Source organism: Aulonocara sp. 'chitande type north' Nkhata Bay, linkage group LG7 (genome assembly GCF_057382095.1).
Source record: "Aulonocara sp. 'chitande type north' Nkhata Bay isolate Kocher_YH1m ecotype deep benthic linkage group LG7, A_spYH_male_GT1.1, whole genome shotgun sequence".
NCBI lineage: Eukaryota > Metazoa > Chordata > Actinopteri > Cichliformes > Cichlidae > Aulonocara > Aulonocara sp. 'chitande type north' Nkhata Bay.
In genome coordinates this window covers 6318251-6344104 of record NC_141350.1, presented here as the reverse complement: position 1 = coordinate 6344104, position 25854 = coordinate 6318251, and the positions used below count along the sequence as shown (strand labels likewise).

Below are 25854 nucleotides of genomic sequence, written 5' to 3'. Positions count from 1 at the left end.
GAGAGAACATGTTACAGTTTAAAAATGGGTTAATTCATCAAAGTAACATTGTTTCACTTTAACAGATAACTACAACTAATTAATCGATGAATAAATATGGGTGGGCGGGGGGGGGGGGTAATGTCATCTAATCGGGGGTCGTTCACAATCACATTGCTTTAACTCGCTATGATATTATGTAATTTGTTAGGGAGTCCTCAACTCTCCCGTCGTAAATAATTGAGAGTTTATCCCCGTCGTCGTCCTCCTCCTCCTCCACCTCCTCGTCACCGTCAGATCAGGCTGTCATGCAGCATCCTTGGTACGTGCTCAGCCACACTCGGCTAATGGCAACACTGTACACAAGCGAGTCGAGTTCAACCACTTCACATCGTAGGTAGGGGCGTCTTTTATCAAACTAGTCTAAAGTACAGATATGCCACCTCCAATGGCAGCTGTCGCATCACATGATGTCTATTTAAGGGCAAAGAAACCTGTTCGGCGTTGATGCTCGCAATAAATAATCGAGCAGGGCAGGAAACTGTTAACAACATAATGGTTCATTCCTAATGTACGACGTGCAAAACTGAACGCGCCGCACCCCAACTATAACAGGAGAACTCATCCGAACGGTTCTCTTCTAAAACCCCGCCTCTCCCAGGCTGTGATTGGTCAATTATCCGTAAAAGGTGGGCCATTCAACCCCAGCGCGGGAGCCCGTTGGCTGAGCGTGATGTCAACTTCTTCCTAATTTGAATAACCAGGTCGGGTTGCAGATGCAGAGGAGTGGGCAGGGTAGGGGTAGTGCAAGTGAATTGAACTTCTGCGTCGGTGTAGGCTACACTATATTCTTAAATGCACCCAACTTTAATCATGCTCTGAGATTTATAATAGAGGAAAAAACTAGCTGGATGTTCGGATTATGAGCAGACTGGGACGTAGGCGGAAAACTTCAAGATTTTTCCTAAAAACATATTCCAAAAAGAAAACTTGGGACTGGTAAGTAGCTCTGCTTTATCTGCCACTATTCTTTATTCTCTCTATATGGTGTGGGGAACAGGCCACATATATCCTGCATGTCATTAGATGTTCTATTTGGTTACAACAGCGTAATATTGTGTTTAGGGTCGCCAAGTGTTCACGTGTGATTATATGTTAATTAGGAACTTTTTTTAATGCCAATTGAAAATGAAAGCATTATTATATATTTCCGTAATCCATAAATCGTGGGCAGGAAGCTAAGTGTAATGTCTTATTCTGGAAGAGACTAGTTTCCAGGAAACCATAGAAGATTCCATGATGATAATTTCATTATCGTGTCGTTTTGTGTGTGTAATAACTTTAAATAATTCAGCTGTTTATGACACAGCGTTTGTCTGTATTACTCCACAGATTGTGCGCGCCTTGAGGCCAAAATCTGCAGTCTAAAAGCAGGTAAGCCACTGACTAACGCACATTGTGCCCGTTTCCAGTTCCACTGTGCGTGTGACAGCGGCTAACCTGGTTTTGGGAACACCTCTCATATTTTTGACTCGTCTGAGACCCAGCCAGAGCCGGATTAGACAGACACCTGTTTACAAGCAGCCCTTGATCGTGGCCCCGTGAGCACCGCCTGGACATAAATGCTCTCCCAGTGGTCTCCATGTGTACCGTAACCTACTTCCTACTATGTTCACACAGTACCTTATTTAGGACCGTGTGGCGTTTGCACTCCCTCCTCTTTAATGCCATCATTTGAGACTCCTGGTGAGTGTTTCGTTTCTGTTTCATCTGTTGGGTTTGGATCATGTTCACGTTCACTGGTTACCAATTTGAGGTCAGGGGGCCTCCAGAGGGTTCTTCCAAGAGGTTCCTTTGGGCCCATAAGGAAAAGATGAACAGTGCTATAAAGAAACTCGGTTTCAGGACAGAATGACTAATATTATGCAATATTATGATAATATTATGCATAGTAATCAGACTATAACCATATATAGACTAACTATATTCTATATAGTGACACAACCTTACCGTGTAAGAAAATACATACGGATTGCAGCAATACAGTATGTACAATGTATGCTTGTAAGTAACCAAAGTAAAGTTTCTGCTCAAATCAACTGTCTGTGTGTTGTGCCCTGTAGTGCATTTCTTGGTGTGAGGATGTTTTATCCCCATCAGTGCATAATGACTCACAGTGACACAAAGGAATAGATAAGTGCAGTATGTCAGACTCATTAACTCATGGCCTCATTCATCATCATAACGTGTGGACGTGCAGATGCTCACTCCCATTCCAAGGAGGTTCTTTCCCAGGCAACCAGTGCCCGATGCACATGGTGAGCTGGTGAGTTTTTATATCTGAAAGCAATCAAATTTTAAGCTTTGCAGCACCTTTTATGCGCATTTGTTTGATGAGAAAAGATTTTGTCAGCACGTCGTCCTAAAACATAGTCGTAATCTGTTAATGTGCCCTTATGAGATTGGAGCCCTCAGGGTTTAGATATGAAATGGGTGGATGCCTCATTTTGCACGTGGGATGTCTGGGGTGTGGGAACATGCGTAACATTATCCTGTGATAATCTTTTTTTTAAAAGAAAGAAAAAAGTGAAGGGTCCTCAAGTAACAACTTTTCTTTTTTACATAATTTGAAGAGATCAGAATATTACTGTTAATATAGTGAAAGGAAACTATAAAGGTTCCTTTAGGAAAAGGGCACATTTTGTAATTCCTCCTATGTCCACAGGTTGGCATCAGTGTCACATGAGGCTTGTGCTTGTCCAGACACCGGGACCTAAACAAGGATTTGAAGCTTATCTAACCCTTACAAAGCCAGACAGCTCTAAATCTTCTCAGGATAATCCAGTTCCACATAATTGATCATAATATCAAAACTGGCAGTCTCATCTAATTTTCCATAATTCACAAGTCATTAAAATTGGCACAAAGCAGAAAAGGCAGATGAAAAAAAAATAAATCAATGTTTTTGATGGATGGACACAGTTTCTAATAGACACACCTAAATGGACAGACAGAAGAAAAATATTTACTCTCCCTGTAATTATACCTGCTGAGTATCAGTACATGAGAGTATTTATAGACGTCCACAGGGTTTCAGGTGGGGGTTAGCCGGAGAGAGAGGAAGGCTCGCGTCACTCAGTGTGTGACAGCCAGAATATTTACCCTCCAGAGTAAACAAAACAGGAAAGGGGTGGAGCACAAATGTGTCGTGCCTTTTTGTACAGGGTGATTCTTATTACAAATTACATAACAATCAAACTACAAATTGCATAATAATTTAGCACGTCTGCAATTTAACGACACAAGACACTCGATGCACCTGACCTTGTTGTAGTGAAGCAATGGCATCTCCTCTAGTGGAAAGAAAAGAAAAGCCACTGATTAAACTGACATCATCAGTGTCAAAGGAACGCCAACATTATTTACAGCTAAACAGATCATAGAGCAATGCTCCTGTTCCTGTTTTTAGTTTCATATAGATGCACTGTGTGACTGCATCCATAACAGGAACAGCTGTGATGCATAGACAAGCAAGGATGCGCTTTGTGAACTTTGGAAATTATTGTGCACTCTCACATCATGTACTGTACCACCCGCTATGAGGAAAACATGCATATTTCAGTACATATAATATATTCATAATGCATTTTGCATGCTGTGTGCCACTGTCCTTTTTAGAAAGTGGATTCTAATGGACTGCACCATTTAAAGAAATATGTCTGTAATAAAATTTGAACAGGAGTGTAGCAAAAACCAGTCAGACAATAAAAGTTTATCTAAAACACTGTGGACATTTTATTATATTTAAATACATAGTTATTGCAATAATTTCTCTAGGTCAAAGGTTCCTAATTATTTTACATTTCATACAGATACTCTGCAGTGTTTACAGTAGGAAAACTCTGTAAATATATTTGTCTTATTTATATACATATATATATATATATCATGGTATATTGAAAAAATAAATGAGCGTTACAAAGGAAAGGGTTAAATAAGAGGTGATGGTGACAGAACAGTGAACAACTTTTCCTTGGCCCTGCGGTCCATGTTTTATCTCCATGACGAGTCTCGGGATGTCAGGACTGCAAGACACAAAAATATATGGGGATGATGATCCCTTTGTATTGAGGGAAAGAAAAAAATAACACTTTTCAGCTAAGACACAACACGAGAGATTTGGGTCAATCAAGATATTCACATAACCCTATGAGAAACACAGATAGACCCAAACCCAGTCACTGGGTTCATTCCTGCTCCCACAAGGTTTGAGCACCATGACTGTAGTTTTGCAGTCAGATGAGTATTATTGAACACACGCAGTTTCAAGCTGTGTCTATAACAAGCACTGGGATGCAGTCTGTTTCCAAAGGAGAGAGAATTGATATAACCCCAAAAAGAAAACCGCATCACACAGCAGAAGGTAAAGAGAGTGCACACTTCAACACACGTCACTTTGACCTGTCAGCAAATAGACACATACAAAGATAATATAATGAGATATTACGTGCTAAGACACAATAAATATTGATTTAAGGTGGTTTGCAGGATCACTTATGGATGATAGCTCCCATTGTTTGTTTGATTGATGATTGTTATTGGAATCTACGTATGTGAACTAAGCCGATCCTAAACCTACAGCACACTGAGGTACAGTGCGAATTGTGACAGGTCAAATGTTAAGTGTGACGAAAGCAAAGGAACCAGGCGGATTCATTCCAGTGGAGGAAAAGAAAAGCATCTTAACAAACCCTGGTCCTGTGGCACTACTTTTGAAATGAATCTCTTCTTTTAGCATGAAGTTTGGCAAAAATGGACTTGCGAGAGATACAAGCTCACCAAATACGATTCACTGTCTCCAGAAAGAGAGCAGGAAGATACCATTTCTTTGCAGGCACACAGGGACCAAGGCTTCACATGGGAAGAGAATGGGACAGTGCAATATATTTTGCAGAGCCCTCGTAAAAGGCTCTTGCTCTTTGGTCAAGCATCACCAAAGTACAAGGCATTGTATAGATACATCCCTCTTATAAATAGTATCCATACATAAAAGGCAAACTGAAATTACATTGGTGGCATGTATTTTCATGTCAAGAGTAAAAAAACAAAAAACAAAAACAACAAACACAATCAGAATGCCTGCCACAGTAATTCCCAGTGCGATTGCTGTGTTACATGGAAATACTTTGAAAAGCAGCTGTTGATAGTCGATTATTGACTCGAGGGTGGAAAGGCCACTCTGTTATTACAGAGGAGGGGAAAAGGGCTAGCAGCAAATCCCTAAATGCATTAAAGGATAACAAAAGCAGCTACTGTTAGTACAGAAGCATATAGTAAGATGCGGAGAACAAGGAGTAAGGGAAATTGACAGAGTAAACAGACCCACAAAAGTTAAAGCATACAGGAATATGTGACAAATTGGATGGACTTCTAAGAATACTGTAAAAAGCTGAGGACAAGAATCTGCTGAAAATTAGCCATAGAGGTCTTTATGTCTTTAAATGTAGAGCAGAGGAAAGCTGCTGGGAAGCAGCAGGGACAGCCACCATAGGGATGCTTCGACTACCCAACACCATAAACGACAGCTGTAGCCCGAAACCCAATCAAGCTGGGGTAGAAAATATGGCAGGGGTGAGGGGCTCTGGGACCAAGGGATGGACAGAGCAGGGCAGGAGAGGAGCAGGGTTGTGGACTTGAGAAGCAGCGGGGTCTCACACATACACACCCTCAGGGTTGAGGCTGGACACTAGAGGGTTTTGAAGGTTGCGTGGATGTCCCAGGAACTGCTTTGCAGTAGGACGAGGTGGAGATTCAAATTGAATTACACCCTGATCTGAGTTAAAAGAAGAAATATCTTTAGATGACACAAATCAAGTATACCATAACATAATATTAATATTTGAGGGATTGTTTTGTTTCCTTACTTCCATCCCTGTATCCATCCTGTAGAAATTGCTCCAGTTGCTCCTGAAGCTCTGTGCGTGAGTTGGTTTGAACAGGCAGGACACCCGCCTGTTGAATAAACTGCTGCAGGTTACACTGCCTCAGCTCCTTATTCAGTTCCTCCAGCTCATCCTGTTTGTCCTGAAATGGGAAGAATGTGGATCAGTGAGAGAAATCTAAGACAAGTATTTTACCTGTAAAGGAAAGTGGGTGCAGCATATAAAACTATTACACATTTTCAAGTATGGATGCATATTTAAGGATGTTTAGTAGTGGGTATATGTCCCATCTGCACAATTGCAGGGACAATTTATCACTGCATTTATAAATGAACGTTTTTTGCTTTCACCACAAGGGGGCACTAGACTCTAAAAGTCTCCCTTCCAGTCACTGATTAAGATTACTGCCCATCACGTCACTAGACAGTTTCAGTTGCAATGAATAATCAAATCACCACAAGTGCCATGAGACTTTTTCTGATTCAGTCAGATTTAAGCAGCCTGATGCAAACTTATAAATAGATACTGGCCAAAGCTCATTTGCTTTTTCCCTTTAAATCTGTCTTCAGATGCCTTCAGATTACTGAAAAGCTGGTGTTCAAGAACATTGTGAAGCAGTGGCATCACCTTTAGGCTCGCAGACTGAACTCAGGTGCACACAAACAAGCCAATAAGTGTGTGTCTCTGAGTAATTGATGTTGGACCACAACATTCTGGTGAGGCAGTTCATACCTGCAGGTCTTCCTCCATTAGTCTGATGGCAGGAACACTGTGCTCATCACCACCAACACTTTAAAGACTCGGCTGGCTGCCTCAACCAATCAGCTGACATAGACCCTTTTCATTACTACGAACGGAGGTTTATTATACCCTGTCAGGTTAATATTTCATTTACAGGAAATACTGGTTTCTCATTCCCTCCATACAATTACTGTCTGGGTGGCAAAATGCCTTTGGCGCTACTTTTGGATTATAAGCACTCACAGTGCTGTTGGTTACCTGTTATGACCTGGTGTTTTTATACAGGCATGTACAATTCCCCCCCCCCCAAAAAAAAAATCTCTGTTCCGCAGCAAAATGTTTCATGACAAATGCATCCCCATTAGCATGAGTGACGATATATTTTGATATTTATTGTGGCCTACAGGACAAAGAATGGGACACTCTGGGCTTTCAGTGCATGAGGATTTGAAAAACTGAACTATCACTATCATAGAGGAAACACACGTTTCACTTCAAACTGATGAAGCCACATCTAAGACAACCAAAAGCAAACTGACTTTCTAAACTACAACACGCTGAGGCTGAGAAATAGATCCAATAAAAGAGGCTTTTGTTCTACAAATCAAATCTTTTTAATATTTTTTTTAAATCTATAAACAATACAATATGCATATATAAGCCGACATAATATAAACACAGTCAGTAACCACGTATTTAGAAAGTGCGATACATAAAAGATGATACCTGCTAAACCAGTTAAGCTAGGTTGTAAATAGCTCATGACAATGAAGCACTTTCAGACATGGTAGAATATGAGCATTCAGCAATCATATTACTGCAGTTTCATCAATATGCACGAGGCTTCGTGACGTACTGTTTATTGGAGTGTATAACATGAATACTGTTTTGAGTAATACAAAAAAGGGTATGGACTGCACCCCTGAAATGACAACAGAAGGGCTTGTGTGGAGTTACAGCCCTTTTTCTAAAGCACAGACCTCTCTCCTTACCTGCAACAGAGACTCTGCTTTCTCCAGAGCCTTGTCAGTCTCAGATAGCTGTTCCTCTAGCTCTGTCCCATGTCTCTCTCGACTTTGTAACTCTTCCCTTACAGCGTCAAACGACTCCTCAGGTCCTGTGGCTTTCCCTTGTGTCTGGGTTTCCCGCTGGATCTCTTCCTCCAGCTGAGCAGAGCGAACTGAGAATTCATGGAGCCGCCGTCCACAGTCATCTAGCTTTGTATGGAGCTCTCCAAGCTTCCTTCGCATTCCTCGCTCGCTTTCTACCTCGGCTTTTAGCTCCTCCTCCCAGTACTGCTCATGTGCAAGCTCTGCCTGGTTCCTTCGCATTGCTTGCTCCAAAGCGTCCATCTCGTCTTGCAAACGAGCATCAGAAAGAGGTGAGGGACATGGAGATGGGTAGGGACGCTCCCAGGTGTGTGACTCCCTCTCTAGGGCTTCTAACTGGGCCTCAATGGCTCTTAGTCTCTCCTGTTGCTGAAGAACTTTCCTGAATACTTCATCTTTTGAAGGGCCTATAGGTAGTGAGGGAGAAGGGGATGACATATGAGGGGACAGAGGGCTGGATGAAGGAGAGGGGGAGGCTCTTTGTTCTGGAGAGTCCCGTGGAGACCTCTTAAGTTGTTTGGCCTTGGTCTTAGGAGAGGTGGAAGGCCCCAAGTTAAAGGTCAGGGCTTTTTTAGGCTGGCTACGTTTCAAAGGCTCTGGTTCAGGATGCTTAGGCAATGGAAGGGGATTAGGTCTCTCTTGTTTTGAGCCGGGTCCATCACTGCTGCTGGGGCCAGTGCGACGTAGAAAGAACTGAACTTCATTGCCATGTTGGCCCAACTTTGCGAGAGACTCCAGAGGCCTCTCTGTGGCCAGCAGCTGCCTTTCTGTGTCCCTTAGACGCTGAATAAGAACATAACGGCCTGTCTGACCTGTGACAAAGACAGAAAAAATAAAGAGTGACTATAAAAAACCTCCTACCCTAAATATTTCCATACAAAGAAGTAGCACACCAATATTTTTATTCCTAAAAAATGATATACATCAGTCAAATTTTTTGTATTCTTAGTTGCTTCTCTCTTTTATTTTTAATAAAACTGTGGGGTTATGTCCTCATACCAATTCTAAATAATGAACAAATGACATCAGATGCATTATGACGATGCTGATACGTCTAAATCTCTGCCTCTGTGGACTGGAATAAAAGGCAGCTGCGTAAGAGCCACACAACATGTGAAAAATGTTCAAATAAACTGAAGTTTCCACAAGGACCTTGAAATTAGGACAAACCCTCCCTAATGACTTGGCAAGCAGCTTGCTCATAGAAGGAGGAGAGCGCTAAAACTGGAGTTCTGTTCAATCCTACCGCAGCGTATAGCTCAAATAAAGCCGGAGGATATAGGGACAGAGTGCCGGCTCAAATTCAAACTGACCTGCTGACAATCCAGCAGCGTACTTGATTTGGGTCAGCGGAGAGCAAAAAGGTTAATAAAGAACAGGATGAGGGCAATTCTGCGATGCTTCAGTACACTTGTTTGTGTATGCATAAAAATCTAAATGCCAAGCTTTTATCTAAGCAGGCTTAAAGATAAGCTGGTGTCATGAAATGATGACAACGTTTGAGGTACTTACCAATGGCCTGTGCTAGAGCAATGACCACATCCTGACAGGAAGTCTCCTCGGACAGACCGCAGACAACCCGCACTACTCCATCCACCCACACTTTGAGCTCCATCTGGGACTGATAGGGTACGGTGAAGGGTAAGAAAGTCTTCAGAGCAGATCAGTTCAGCTTGGCTTTCCTCAGCTTACCACTGCATGGCACTAACTCTGTGAAAAAAAAATTAAACAGCAGAGAAGAAAGTAAGAGGTGTGCTACTGTAACAAAGTTTCCTCAAAGTAACAAGAATACCCAGCAAACAAAAACGTGAGCTCAATGTGCTTATGTAATCCAACACCAACACATGGGACACAACTTGTTGATAACCTAAACATGATGCATTGAAAGCGTTGATGTACAGTACATATTGCCCTCACTTACTGTACGTTTTGTAGAAATACCAGTTTATACAACAAACAGCACTGACATCCAAAATCTGCTGTGCTGAGACATGGATCATGGAATTAGAAAAGACTGGCAGCTGATGGGTACAGCGTTGTGGCGTTTTATTAAGTTCCCAGTGGTTAGTTAAAAGCCCGGCAGTATCGTGTGGACCTGGGAGCATAAATGCCAATCTGTAACCCAATTAAACGCTCTGCTGCCCTCCTTCAAAGCCGTTATGATAGCTTAGTGCCAAGGGGAACAGACAGGGAAAGTGGAGCAACTCAAGTGTGTCTATGTTTTGAAGAGGGTGTTTGGGAGTGTACGAAACATAGCAGGAGAGATGGAACAAATGTGTGTACGTGTGTTCAGTTTGACGGGCCTCAGCAGGACCACAAGTAGGTTTCATCAGACTTCCACAGTTGATCAGCGGGTAGTCTAAAACACGTCCAGGCAGCAGGTTTAACCTAAAGAAATTTCATTATGTGCAGTCCTGCTGTCAGTCTGTACTTTTACAGCTACACTTCAAAACAAGGTAATAAAACACTGTCGTACACATAAAAAGGCCTCAGGCAGAGTTATCTGTAAGGACTTGGCACAGCAAGTGTAGCCTAGGTGGGTAAAAGGCAACTCTTTACCAAACAGTGTGACAGATGGTGTTCTCTTTCTGTCTGTCTCTCTGGTTTTCAATGGGAGGTGTTTAAAACTGAGCCCCAGCATTCACCATGGCCTTCCTTCAATGCTCCACTGACTATTGGGAGCTGCTCTGGAGGAATGCACTGACTTCATCTTCCAGCCGGAAGAATTCCTGTTTTTCGTAACAAAGGCCTCGCCCCACCCTTCCTCTGACCTGCCTGGTCCACACTACCATTACTTCTGCGCTGTTTAGATGCCAAACAAGAACTCTGCTCCCCGGCAAATACAAATACAGGCCATTTACCATTTGTTTGGCATCTAAACAGCATCACAGACCCGATGGATGTGGCAACAGCATCCCAGAATGTGGCACCAAAACACATAGCTTAGAGATTGATCACATACAATGAGATCATAGGAAATAAAGCGGGAGATAGTGATGGATGATCACACGAGGTAAAAATTTTTTGGATGAAACGTGTATGATGATTTCATCTGGAATGAAACCTGATATGAAAAAGGGAGTGCTTATCAAACTCCAACGCCAGAAATGTCAACGCAAGCAAAGATGTCAACGCTCTTCTTTGAGTGGGCACACGGTGTGCTATGTTGTAATGCACAATCAAGCTTAACAGGTTGACAGAATGTGTAGACAATCGTTTATTTTAGCTCTGAGGCTTTTTATGAACACATACATATGAACTTGAAGAAACATTCATTTTCAAGCATGGGAATGAAAACTAAAGGCTGGAAACCAAACTTTAATTTATAGGAAGGCACCATCATGGATCGGAAACAACCCTGAGAGAAACAGAAACGGAGCTAAAGGAGAGGTTGAGCTCTTGACATTAAGGCTTATTCTGCAACTTCTTCGCAGCACCTCATCTAAAACTTCCTACATTAGACATCCAAGATTTTTATGCACCATAACAATCAGATTAAATGAGAATACAAACACAGAAACATCTCCCAGCACAGAATGTCACTCTCCCGTGATATTTAGCTCTTGTACCTCCTGGCTAGTGAAATGTGATAAACTAACAGGAAACAAACGGGCCTGTTAGTCTCAGGTTGCTGTCTATTCTTTTTGTCAAAGGCAGAGCAACACTGACAACCAGACATCCGCCTGACCCAGCTCATTTTCTCAGAACAGCTCTGGAGTCCTGTGTCAGTTCTCGTGGAAAAACAGGAGGAGGAGAACCAAAGGTACCATTAAAAACATGGACTAAAATCACCAAAGATAAAGAGTGGGAATACACTGACAATATAACACATAAATATGCAAATGCTATGGACAAACACCAGCTGCAGTTTGCTGTGCACATGTTATGAGCCTCTAAACATGCTAGAGCCTGATTTTAGCCTATTACAGATATCAGCTGCCTTATATATTGCCTGACACACATCTTATGTGTGTCTTGTAGAACAGAGTCCAGTTGGCAATAGTTATTCAGGCAGCAAATCCACTGTTTCCAATAATCTCAGGACTGTCTGGCAGCACATGCAGCAGAGTAGCATTCACAGCTGAGCAGATGGTGGTGTGAAGGCAATCACTCAGAGTCATCCTTCATTTATTTTACTTTGTGAGCTTTATTACTTCACTATTACACCTAATAAGGCAGAAAGGACAACAAAAGCTTGTAAATCAGCAGGAATAAAAGACAACGAAAACATAAATAATTAAGCTTAAATGTACTCAACATTCTCCAACGCTTCACTTGGCAAACTATCAAGGTTAATGAATCCGCGTGAGTGACTCATTCTAAATGTAGGAAGTGACTCTCCTGTTGTGTAGTTGCTGCAGCAACAGAAAAGTAAATGTTTTTAGTGTTACGAATCAGTTTTGTCCCCACATGGGAATTAAATTCCAACCGTACACCTTAAACTCACATTGACCCACCCTACCCAATTCTAATGGAAAAAATAATAATAATACACCACCACATACCCAACTTTACCCATGACAAAAAACAGGTTGCAATTTTCACTGAAACTCTGACCAGTCACAAATCCCCTGAAGAGAAATAAACAGTAATCAATAATCTCTGACTCCAAGCTCAGATAAGAACACACTCACAAAAGAGCCACTTGAGGAGCTCATCTGGTGAATTTCACAAGGAATACACATAAGTCATTTTTATATAATGAAAGATAAAAAAAGACAGTGACAGTGCATAAATGAGAAAGCCAACGAATATGTAAGAAAAAATGCTGACAGTTTAAAAAAAAAAGAGAGTGGTAGAGAAAATGTGCCACCCTTATTATCACTCATCCATCTAGCAAACCTGCTTTGTGTCTTTCATCACCCTGTCTATGCCTCTGTTTGTGTCTCTTCAATACAGGTCTCCCATCTGCTTTGTAAATTTGACTAAAAGAAAAAGTGGCTTTTATCACAGCACTGCAAATACACAAGGCTTGATCTGTCTCAAGCTGTGAACTGATGGGAACTTAAAGCCTAGATTATACTTGGTTGCATATACGGACAGCGGGAGACCAGAAGACCGAGTTAGCCACTCCTGTTATACTTCTTTGAAGTCCGCTTGAAATTTGCTGCCTGGACGCATGCGTAGTTGGTGCATTGTAATGTAAATTCTCCACAAACGAGTCCACGCTGTCAATCGACCACCTTGGTCGTGGTCCGATGACGACATTTACGTCACAAGGACCCAAACCCCCCCCCCTAAAGTTCAAACATTTGAGGCTGCTCAGACAGGAATCAAGTGTTTTGAAAGACACCCAATCTCCAAATCCCCTTTTTTCCTACATACATATAAACACACAAGACATGTAAAGACATAAAAGCTGACACTCAAGCACAATGCACTTGGTTTGATGCAGCTGGGCAGACACACCTTAACCTTCAATTTCCTTTCTAAAGGTCTGAACAAGTCATTTCTGTTAGTCATACACAATATTAGGAAACCTGCGGAAACAAAAGCTTTGCAGAAAAATTCCAAGCAGGGTTAATAATGTACTAGAGCTCCTAAATGCTCAAGGCTACGTGTGGGTGTGTAATATGAATGTGAGTGTGTGTGCAGGGGCAGTACACAACCCTGTGTCATGCACATACAGTGGTCAAAGGTTGGGAATGCATGCCTGTATATGTTTGGGAGTTCACAAAAAGAAGACAGACCGTGTAGGCTTATCTTTATAAGAATCTGCTCCAGCTCTGAGTAAGGGCAGCAACACGAGTCTGAGGAACAATGGCAGGAGTAAAGGGCAGAGTTTACATCGCATTTGTCAATGGATCGTAGCAACAAATGCATGCAAACATTTATCCCTATCAGTATACGCAGGGGAAATAAGACCCTGTCCCACGCTTTTTTACATGTATATAATAGGATAAATATTGTTGTTAAAGGACAATTAAGAGTACTGGGAGAAGCTAGGCCCTCAGTGCCACTCTGTTCCAGGTTGGCAAAGACAAACACTCAAAGAGACAGCAACACGCTGGCACAGAACAGCCTGGTCTCATCTAAACTGCAGAGAGACTATTGTTGCTCTGGTTCTACACTCAGCAGACAATGCTGTCTCTTTTGTGGCCTCTGGCATCGCTGAGTCGTCTGACACACCAGCTTTTACTGCCATTCTGGAGTGTTACCACAGATAAGCACTGTTACCACCAATAAAATGGAATACAGATATTTTATTTCATTCTGCCTGGCTTCCTTGTTTCGCATTCTTTGTCACACCTCCTCCTATTTCATTTTTCAGTATCTACTATGTCAGCACAGGTTATGTTCCACAGAAAGATGAGAACAAAAAGTTCTATGACACAATCAGTTGAGAACAGCACTAAAAATTGTTCACAGTGGCAGAAAAGTGTTCTTTAGCCTCAGCAAATAGAACTGGTTTTACATGTTGAAATCTCAATTGTCTTGCACACTGGCTGCAAAAGAGTTGCAACGGACACAAACTAAAAAATGGAAATGTTCTTAATTTACACATTAAACTGTTCATGTATTCACTGATAAGGCCAATGATAGGTCATATCTGAACAGGAGAACTATGACGGAAAAAGCAACTGAATTTAAAGACAAAAAAAAATCATTAGTAGTCCCAGTACCCATACATTTAAATCTCTCTTCTTCCACCTGCACATTTTTAACTAAAAGTTGCCTCTGGGATTGAACTGTACTGTACTGGATAAAACATCTGTGCAATCCCAGATCAACTCAGCCTTCAGGCACAATTAGAAGGTATTCAGGGAGTTGCTTTAAATTAATAACGCTAACAAGCCTAGCCTAGCCTCATGTATTTATCAGCAGCGATTGTATCTTTAACAGAGCTCCTTCCAAACCTTACATGATGAAAACATGTAAGAAACGCTTTCTAAATTCTCCAACGGACACCAGCAACTCCTTTGCATACGTTATTATCAGCAGGGACAAAGTGCCAGCAGCAGACAGAGGCACACTGAGTATTGTGAGGAAAGTGCTGTAGATTTACAAGGGGTGAGGGCTTCTACTGCACAAATTAACACTAAAGTTTCCATGTATACACACCTCACTAGTGGTCAATAAGTTTGTTTAGGTGCTAGGAAAGCAACTCTAAAAAGGGTCAGTAAGTGACACATGGAAACATTTCTTCTACTTTTGAGAATAAACATTGGTTTCCTCTTGCAAAGTCACATTTAATTTAATGCGAGCATTAGGGTAGCCTTATGTGTACAATTATGTGTGACACTGATGGTGACACTTCTTCCTCACAGTCCAGGGCCAGGCTCCAGACACGATGTTTGCTGATTAGAGACTGAACAATTGCCTGGGTTTCTACTAGCAAAGCTTCAGTGAAGCTTCAACACACGTGATGAATAATGCAGTTTTTCACAGTACATTATTTTGGTAAATATTTCTCAGAAAAAAGTCCAAGTGCTTGTTACTGACAAGCCCTTTTGAAAATGCCCCCTGTCTGCCTGTGTTTCTACTCCATTGACATGCTAATGACTGAGCGCAAAAGAATCAGAAACAGCATTAATAAGCTTTGGTTGTCATACTTCCATACAGGGATCTGTCACTCCAGCCTTTTAGCCTTCTCCATTATAATGATTACCTAATCCAAGTGTGAAATCTCAGTGAAAGTGGATCAGTGGTTCATTAACACAGGCAGAACCTTTGCAAGGGCAAATATAGGAAACAATATAGTATTAATAGAATCAGAGTAGTTATAAAAAGCTGCTAAAAATGAGCTTCATGAGGGTGATTATACACATTTAAAAAGTTGATCTTGATATAGATTAGTTATGTCATTTGCTTTGCTCTTTTTTAAATGTTAACTCTAAATCAGATGGTGCAACTCACTGCATCATACATATATCTAAAATAAAATACAAGCTGTCCTTGCGTTAAGCATGCAACTGATGATCAGTGAGAGTTTACAGCTTAAACTCAATTACTTCCACTTGAAGGACACCTTGAAATGGCCGTTCAGAGTCTTGCCATCACCCTTGGCAGTCAATACCCCTGCAGTCACACTGTGTAAAAACAGCACTTAGTGTAAAATCCCACTCACCGTGAATCACCAGCAGCACTCACAGTGACAAATCGTAACCTGCCCTTAACCACAAGGGAGGAAGAGCATATGTAGATGTCATACAAAGAACATTTGTTCAAATTCAGTTCTTGAAATTACAAATTCTCGCCCAACACCAGCCTGGAGAGGCTCCAATCCTAACGCGATTATGAATTTGAAAAGCGATGAAAACAAAATGGACCGATGGCCCAAGAAAGTAGGTTTTGCTTTTATTATTCTACTCTGGAAATTTAAAGAACTCGTGGCACAATTTTGGATTTCACTGTAAGCCAATAAACTAGACACCTATAAGCACGTGGCCACAATAGTTTACACAGGCCTGGCCGCAATACAACAATACTGCATTATTCACCGCACTGTGATGAATACTTACTCATACCTGATTTGGCAGTCGCCATTCACTTATTTGCTTCAAGCCTGGAAGCCGAGCGGAGGTGAATACATTACAGGGGACATATTTGTTTGCGCTGACTCATGGATCTGCCCATAGAGCCAGCAGCTAATGGTGAGAATGATAATAAAGTCCTTTTCACATAGCCAATGAGAGGTCAAGCAAAGCTGGCCTCCACTGAGAGCTCAGCTCAGGATGACTGGTTTGGTTGCCTGCAAGCTGAGCCCTGCAAGCACAGGAGTTTATATTGTTGGGTGAGCCATAGAAGAAGACTTTCTGACTGCTGATGGGTACCCATATGTAATTATATACTCCCAACCTGACTCAGCAGTGCTTGCCAGGGAAGGAGGATATCACTCTGTTCCCAGCCAAACTCATATAAAACACATAGTAGTGGCAGACCCACTTATATAGGATGCGCAATAAGTACATGGTCATATATAGCCTACGAACAGACACGCAGAAGAAGATATTCAGTTAGCAGATAGACTAAATAATACGTTACATGAGAATAAGTATAGACACCAGGGAGCCTGACTCAAAAATGATTATGCTTGAACCCACTAATTTAACAAATGCAATTTACACAGTACATAAGTGGAAAATTTGTAGTCTTGAATTTTCCAGCACATGTTATTTATGTGCCCATGTGCCCATGCATGTGCCATTGAGGAGGAAAGCTATCCTCCAGTGTCACAAGTTTGACGCTAAACTCATTAGTAATTTATAGGTCGCTTCCATGTCTGCTCATATCAATTATTTACTCTTGTTTTTTTGTTTTCTCGTTGTTGTTTTTTTTCCTAGATCTTAAAGCAAAATCAGAATAAGGCCTCGAATGCAAAAGAGCAAAACAATGATTAGGGTTGGCAACATGCAATCTTTATAATTAAGTATTGAGCCCTGTCTAATTACCATCAGGGAGTTACCATCAGTTGCTCAAGTTTGAAGAAGAAAAAAAAATTATATATCTATCTATCTATTAGGGGTGGGGGAAAAATCGATACCGTGTAGTATCGTGATATTTTGTTTGCTAATAATGTATCGATACAGGGACAGCAACAAACGATATTTTGTAACAAAAAAAGTTTTTGTGCTCTGACTTCAGAGCATGTTGATCAGCTCCTTTTTCTGAGCAAGAATCTTGACATTCCTTCACTGTCCAAATGTGTTTAACTTTTTTTGGCAGCAATAAACATGACAGTTTACTTATTTTAATTTAAGACATGTTTTATTTTAATTAAGTTTAAAACTTTTTTATTTAATGTAAAATTATATTTTGTTTTAATTTACTTTCAAATTCTTCAGTTGCTGAAGGGGCTGCATAGTTTTCATAAATTGCATAGTTCAGAATAGCTATAATTGTACCAGATGGTTGCATTCAGTTAAGTTGGACTAGTATGTAATACAAACCGTTCCGTTTGTCAACAATAAAACTGACTGAAATGAGAGAAAGACTGAGTGCGAGACTTTAATATTAGATAAAATGAATATTGATAAAGTTTACCTTTATTTACAGAATCTGAATATCGCAGATATTTAAAAAAAAACAAAACAAAAAAAAAAACGCAATAATATCATATCGTGCGTTAAGTATTGTGATAATATCGTATCGTGGGATGTATGGTGATTCCCACCTCTACTATCTATATATCTATATCTCTATATATCTATATCTATATATCTATATCTGTGTTGCAGCAACAAAAATAGCACAAAAGAAATCTCAAAGCATCAGATCATCATTATCAACACACCCATCCATCACAGGTCTGTTTGCCTGTTAGGTGAGGCAGTTATTACTTAAGGATACAGCAGGTGCTCATTCTTGCACAGGGATGAACTATTACAACAAAAAACACACAACTCCAGCACATACATCTCTCTGTGTGAAGCATGTTTTCACAGATCAAAGTGAGGAATTCCACTTGTCTCTTTTTACAGGCCGTGAACATTACATGGGCAGTTCCCATGTGACTACTATAGCTAATGCAGTCCATTCACTGCTGGTTTTGATTAGACTCGACTTTGAAACTGAAAGCTGGGTCCCGACCGTGACAATCATTGAAAGACAGCCAGAAAGTTTGAGAAGCAGCCACCAGCTGTACAAATTAACATGTTATTCCATCGCTAAGGACCTTCAGCTATGCAAAACATTCATCCTCACACCTTTACAGTATTTACCTAGGGAGTTTCAACATGCCTGGCCTTTAGCTAGGAATACAGCACAGCCATAGAGTGAGAGCAACCAAGAGTGTGCGTGTGCGTGTGTGTGGCTGTGTGTAAGTAAAACTAAAGGTAGAATATTGCAGCAGGACCTTGTTAAGTCTTGCTACAAAGATAAGATCTGCAGGAAAGGAGATTCATTCCACAAAGACGCTATTTGTGTACGCTAAGATAAAGGCTCCTAAGGGGTTAAACAGGTAAACACTTTGGTATTTACAATGCGTCACAGAACTGCGATGTCACATGTGTGTGGTCTAAATGTTACATGAGTCAAACAAAACATCAGTCAGAGAGTGGAGCAAATAAACATTAAAAGATAAAAAAAAGATCCAGAGTAACTTAGGGAGTACATTCAAGATATATATATTTAACTATTTAAATAAAATAAATAAATAAAAAACACGCTACATTTTTAGATACCTTACTTTAAAAATATATGCTTATTTTTACAGGATAAGTCAAACTCTGAGTAAGTACAGAGAAGATCAAACAATACAATTGAAATTGATACGAGCTTTCAGACCGGTTTCTTATACGCAGTGCTCTTAATAGTATAATTTTGAGTTTTATACTCAACTGCACAGAAAGTGAACGATGAAATACCTGTGTTGCAAGCAGATCATAAGGTTCAGATGATTTATAGTTTGATGGGAAGGTGGTGTCACGCATGACTTTCTCTCCCCATCATTACTTTGAGAGGAGTAACGACGATGCCCGAGCAGTGCAGCAGACGGATGTGTGCATCAGAAAAAAGTAGGAGAGCAGGGTGCCGATTTCCAGCATCCTTGGAGCACCTTTGGGACTAAGATCTTCCACATGATCACCACGGTGATCTTTGGTATGGATACACAAGTATATACACAAACTGACAAGGATCCTGTGGCTGAGTATACTTGTGAGAGATATGTTAGCTACCCTTTTGGAATAACAAGGACAACAAGGACAAGATGGAACAATGACGAGGTGTTTCTTAATGAAGGAATATTAAAAGTAGCAAGCATAAAGATGGAAATACCAAATGTGAGATATATCAAAATAAAACTTACAAAAAATATATATCTTATAAATAACACTTATGACATGCTCCACTTTTGAGGGTTTTACCCAGATAACTTTACTGAGTTTCCTGGATATCTTAAGTCTTGGAGCAGGGCCCAGGTATGACAGTAATCTGATGCTGAAAATATGTCTGTATCTTTCCTATATCTGCTTATCGCTCTGGATGAAATAAAGGACCAGCTTTGGTGTCTCTGTCACAGGGTTAAAGGAAGTGCAGTAAAGTAAACTGTACAGGTGATGAAGACTCAACTCCATAGGGTTGCATGAAACGTACTGATACTGCTTACAGCAAGAGTAGGCAACTCCAGGGCTCAAGTGTTGGTGTCCTGCAGGTTTTAGATGTGTTCTTGATCCAACACAGCTGATTAAAATGGCTAAATTACCTCCCCAACATTTCTTGAAGTTCTCCAGAGGCCTGGGAATGAACTAACCACTTGATTCAGGTGTGTTGACACAGGGAGATATCTAAAACCTGCAGGACACCGGCCCTCGAGGCCTAGAGTTGCCTACCTCTGGCTTACAGGATCATTAGACTCTTGTAACTTTGTTTACTTAGAACCTGTTTTGTACTTCAATCAAAATGAAGTAGCAATATTATGTATAGGCTGTAATGTTGTCATGTTTGGTGTATTTATAAGAGGATGTATAAGCGAATCTCTCAGACCAAAAGTTTCCAGAGAATTTTTGTTTTACCTACATCTACCCATGAGCAATGGTGGTTTGTTTTGCATGTTTTATGCTTGATCTACCATATCAACATTCAATGACAGGTCTACCGTCAAGCCTCTCAGCATGACGGGCAAATCTGTCAGATCCACCTGCCTCTCTCCTGTCCTATATGATGATTTACTATCTCTGCTCCCAGAGGCAGATATTTTTTTCGCTTTCTTGTTGGAGTCTTGACCCCCCTCGTGGACCTTTCCAGGTCCCCCGGCTGAGGCACCGTGTTATTTACTGCCCAGAGAGCTCTGTGTGCAGAGAATCGGTATAGCATGGCTGGTTCAGCAAGGGAGCAACTTGCTGCTTGCTCGCTCACTCTCACACATATTCACAGATTCACACAAACACAAACGGTCACATGACCATCCTAGCGGGAATAAGATGTTTACCGCAGTATAATGACTACACATTGAGTGTCTGTCCATGCGTCTCAAGCCTACAAACAGACACAGATTGTTCATTACCTCAGCAACAGTAACCTGCCACTGGTGTCAAATAGCGACAGGAAATAAGACGCTATTGGTTTGACAATGTCACAAGAAGTTTATCCTGATAAGACATGAAAACATTGACTCAGATGAACTTTATAGCCAGCTGGGCTTACTTGGGAACATATCCTAAGGTGGACCAAGTCTGCATGGTTCTGAGAGTAGATGGCTTTAGGTAACCTCTGACCTGAACATGTTAGATGAATGAAGGGAGATTGTGGCTATTTGTGTCACTCGGTGACCTCGAATTATTTCAACAGCTTCCCCTGAAAGGGATAACTGAGGACAAAAGTAAGCACAATTCAGAAAAGTTGGCATAAAAAACAAAAAAGCCTCACTGCCTCAGGGAAATGCCTCTCCAACTTCAAGGATCAAAAGACTTCAACACTTGTTTATAATCAGTCCACAAATTTCTGTACAGCTTTACAACTCACACATAAAAAGTAAAAAGCCAGGTGCTCTTGAAAAGAGAGGTTTCTAAAAAATCTCAAAACAGAGCCACAGTGAAATTCCTTTTTTAAATCCTCCCTTCCTCTCAGTAATTATAACCTCTCTGCTGAAACTACAGGTCTGCTGTGTTTGTCTTTGCCTCTTCAGATAAAACAGGCGAAGAAAAGGCCTGTGTGTGTGTGTGTGTGTGTGTGTGTGTGTGTGTGTGTGTGTGTGTGTGTGTGTGTGTGTGTGTGTGTGTGTGTGTTGGGCTGGATGCCAGTCTCTCACTGGTTCTTCTAGCAAAGTACATACTATCCTACCCGATACAGCAAGAACACTAAAGAAAGGAGACACTGAAACAGAGCCGTCCCAATTTTTTCTTTTTTTAAATAAACACACCATCGAGAAAATTTCATAAGTGAGAACTTGTAAGACTCTACAGCATCCTACAAGACTGTGTTCTCCTTTATGAAATCCTGTGGGAAAACGTCTGCCATAGTAAACTCGGTGAGGATGATTTATTTAGAGGAGTACAAATGATTTGATAAATTGAAAACTGGGTTGACTTTGGATTGGAAAGAGGGGTGTGAGGGAGGATAAGGGAGCAAGATGTGAGGGATGTGATGCAAGAAGTACTGGATCAATCTTTTATCACTGCAGTGTGCTTTCATCCCTAATGGATCCGACATGAGCAAGGCACAGCATTACCTTCCGTCACATTGCACAAGCAGGGGGAAGGACGCACGGAAAAGTACAGGAGAGAGCAAGTGAGGTAAGCACAGCAACACACGAGAAAGAAAGACAGTTTTATCGGAAAAGACGAAAAAGTGGCTCAAACCACCCGCCTGAAAATAATCACAGCCTCATACATGCAAAAATATTATTTCACCAACATGTGGCCGTAGAGTTTCCAATTACATCTGCACCTGAGTGCATCGGCAGGAGTACGGAAATGCTACTGATAAGGACTGTGAGAAATTCAGACGCTTCACAGCATGAAGGATGACTTCGAAAGTTCCCATCAAGAATCCCAAGAGATATCTTGCTGTGCATGGGCAGGCTTGCCTTCCTTGCCATGTGAGCTGAGTGACAGACAGACACACTGACAGAGACGGAGAGAGACAGACGGACTATTCTAGAAGAGGAGTCCATCTGTGTATTCAAGCAGGAAAAGAGCATTAAAAATAACACTGCAGAGAACAAGGCACAACCACTCTCACAGGACACTCTACTGTCTCAATGCTAAAAAGGCTCATTCATGTGACAGAAAATAAGAAATATCTAAGCACTTGATGGAGACTTGAAGGGTAGCAGAGAGAAAATAAGGCTGAGAATAAAAGTTGAACGTTTTATGATGCATTCCTAGGAATAGGGAGTATACCGCCTTTTAAATCACATTATCTCATTTGAAAATATTTCAAAGGATGAGATAATACCATTTATATAGTTCATAACAGAGTTCCTACCACCGGGCCATGCAGCAGTGAAAGTTTTAAACATTAGCATTAATATTTTCTTAAACCTGCCGCTCAGCCGGCTTTACCTTGGTGATGATAAACTGGATACTCTTCCCTTTGGCTATTGTTGCATATTAATAAAAAATTGCTGCAGAAATATAGCCGTTGAAGTTGAAAACATCGAGGCAAGTGCTACGACTTAATATAGTTTCAAACCTTCAGCAGATATGCCTTCACATATGTTCATAGTACAATAGAGTTATTTATTCATAGTTTTACGTAAACAGAAGCCACAGTTTGGTGCCAAAACTTTCTTTTGTATCTGCAACCAAAGCCCTGCTCCACTTGCTCACAACTTCTTTTTATTGTTGGGAACTTAGCAACTTTGTACCTCCTGTAGTGACATTAAAAAATGACATAAATAAATGCACCTGGCAACAATTCGAATGATGTTTTGAACCAACATTGATCGTTTCCTTTATAATCGCTTGATTTTTTTGCACCAGACAAATGAGCTGTGCATGTCCACCAACTTCCTCTTTTTTAATGGGACATCTTACATTTTCCTGTACACACAACCAAAGTCATAATGCAGCTCTACTTTCAAACTATTTGTATGTGTTATTTTTAAGTGATATCGCATATATAGAAGCACAATTTTAGCCATGAAGAGCAGCTGCTTGGAAATGGCTTTGAAGTGACTGCAGTAATCTAATCTGATTTAATATAATAACATAATAACGCAGTCTTAATGGGCTGCATTTCAGTCACTATTACTTAACAGGAAAATAAAATAAAATCATGTATGTGAGACGAACTTTTCCTGGAAATTTAGGTGGAAAAAAAGAAAATGTTTTTATAGCAGCTGTGAAAGGGCAGACACTAGGCCGAGGCAAATATGATGCGATTACATCATGGATATGCTAAGTGGCACATGGCATTATTCAAGCAGGCTTTAGTCACTTTCTACTGACAGCTGGAAACACTTGAGCAACATAAAGGGATCTTATTTTAACCACAATATGTTTAATTAAAAGTGCCTTTCACGTTTCACATGTGGCTTTTTCTTATGACTATAATAGCCACTCTGTTTTCTAGTACATTAAATCGTCATACTTCTGTTCCCTTCAAAGATCTCAAGCAAATATGGTCCACTACATTTACTTAGGATAATAAATTTACTGTCCTTGATAACTCTGAGCAAACATCAGGTGGGACTGATCATTTGGGTTACACACTGTAGTATAACAACTGCTAACGATTACATAACCTAAAACTAAATAATTAGAACCAAGCGCTTGGGTCAAAGTCCATATGGCTCCCTTCCCTTAACCATCTATTATTCTGACACTATCTTTCTGGAAACAAGTCAACTTTGTGAAACATACTAACAGAGATAACACACGAGGTGTAACTGTTTGACTCCCACAACCTGGAAAAAAAAAAATTCCCTCCTGGAGAGAGGGATTTAAAACCAGCAGCCCTGATTGGACAACAAATACAGCCTGCTAATGAGCTTCACTGTCTAACACAAACCATGCTGAGAATCTGTAACTAAGATGCTAGCCATGCATAATGATGAGTCAACGTTTATATAGGCTCACTTCCACTGGATTTGGTGCATTAGATTTGCACAGTGTTTGAGATGTATAGCACGGAACGTGCAGTAAGTGAGCTGAACTCTGCCCGTGACTTTCATAAATTAATCTTTAATCCTGGGGTAGTAAAAAGAGCAGCCTGTGATACATTACACTTGTGGACAGCCTCTATTTGCACAGGCAGGCTGGCTTTGTGACTGACACAAAAAGTTATTTTTTTTTTTTTTTAAAGAAAAAAGGGGGGGAAGGGGCATAATTGCACAAGTGCACAGTCAATGAGGTTTCCTCCAAACAGGTTTGGGTCCTTTTGTCTCAGGCAAGAATACTTGGGTGACGGGTCTAGTGTCAACAGGTACATGTAAAGACACAGTTCATCACTCTACAGACATAACACAAGAGTCTCTTCATTATTATGCCATTCAAACAACAATACAAACAGAAACTCGCCATTTATAATAAAAACTAACAGTATTTATAGTAGTAATAATAACAGGTTTTTACGTGCATGCTGGAACATACGGCAAAGCCGGCTGTATTCAGAGAAACTTCCTGACACCGTGATTCAAGCAGTCAAGGACACGTTCAAACAATCACCAAAAGAAGCCCGTACACTTACCGAGTAAAAGAGAAGCCTTTCCGCCTCTTCAGTGATTTAAATTTCTTTTCCTCAATCAGTTTTTTTTATTCTTTCTGTCCCTGTGCCTCAATCGGGGAAATCCTTTACTTCTGACAGGGCAGCAGAGCCGGTTGAGCGGCTGGTGCGTTACGCAGCTTAGCAAGTGTCTGTGTGAGCAGTGCGTGAGCCGAGAGGAGGTGAGAGGCAGTCCTATGTGGTCACGAAGAGATTTAAAGGATGTCGCGACTTCTCCTCCGCACTGTCCCGCTGCCTTTTCGTCGCTGGCTGCTTGAGGAATGTGCTTCAACCAGGAGCCCTCGCCACAGCCGAGATCTGAGAGGTGCCAGAGTTCTCTCTCCCTCTGTCATTCTACACTCCTCCTCCTCGCCGTCTCTCTCACCCACACAGAAACACACCCTCCCCGCCAGTCCATTCTCTCTCTCACTCTTTTTCTCCCCACCCTTTCTTGCTGTGCTGACAGATCAGATCACCTCCCCCCTTTTTCAGGTAGTTGAAAGAGTGTTTTGTGTGTTGCCGTACTCTATCAGCATCAATTTTTGCAGTTCTTCTGTTCGCAATCTGTATTTCTGAATGACACAAAGGACTACTTAGAGGAGAATTTAAAAATTAAGAGCAGTATAAACTCCCTGCTGTTAGCACAATCAGTAGCTCGAGGCATTAGACATACACGCAGTGGCCTCTGGTTACAGCTGATTACACAAATGAGTCTGTCAGGTGATTTTCTCTTCCTTTTCCTGGAATGAGGTCATAGTCCGACAGACCAGGTGGAACTGGACAACGTGTGTGTGTGTGTTTGTGTGTGTGCGTGCATGTGTTTGAGTCAGGCAACGCCCTGTGGGAAAATGAGAGAAAGAAGCAACTTAAATCTAATGACTACTGTCCAGAAAGCAACACAGTCACATTATAAGAGAAACTCATTACTTTACAAAAGTAGGATAGAAACTATTTAACATTTTAAAATAATGTAACAATCTTGAGTTGTGCTCCTA

The 25854-nt window shown here is 41.0% G+C and overlaps 1 protein-coding gene across 3 annotated transcripts in view; it reads right to left on the bottom strand.

Annotated features, from left to right (window-relative positions):
- Positions 1–3747: 3747 nt before the first annotated feature.
- The window catches only part of rassf7a (Ras association domain family member 7a), a 38936-nt gene continuing 16829 nt past the window's right edge, over positions 3748–25854 (bottom strand). For 2 of the 3 annotated variants that reach the window (XM_086298203.1, XM_086298204.1), the window contains 5 exons: positions 9284–9481; positions 7655–8583; positions 5904–6063; positions 5705–5812; positions 3748–4064 (listed from right to left, as the gene is read on the bottom strand). In XM_086298203.1, the coding sequence (XP_086154329.1) occupies positions 4033–4064; positions 5705–5812; positions 5904–6063; positions 7655–8583; positions 9284–9386 (1332 nt within the window). In that variant the 5' untranslated portion in view covers positions 9387–9481 and the 3' untranslated portion in view covers positions 3748–4032. Of the gene's footprint in view, positions 4065–5704; positions 5813–5903; positions 6064–7654; positions 8584–9283; positions 9482–24844; positions 25229–25854 lie in introns of those variants that run through there. The other variant, XM_086298202.1, reaches the window with a different exon arrangement.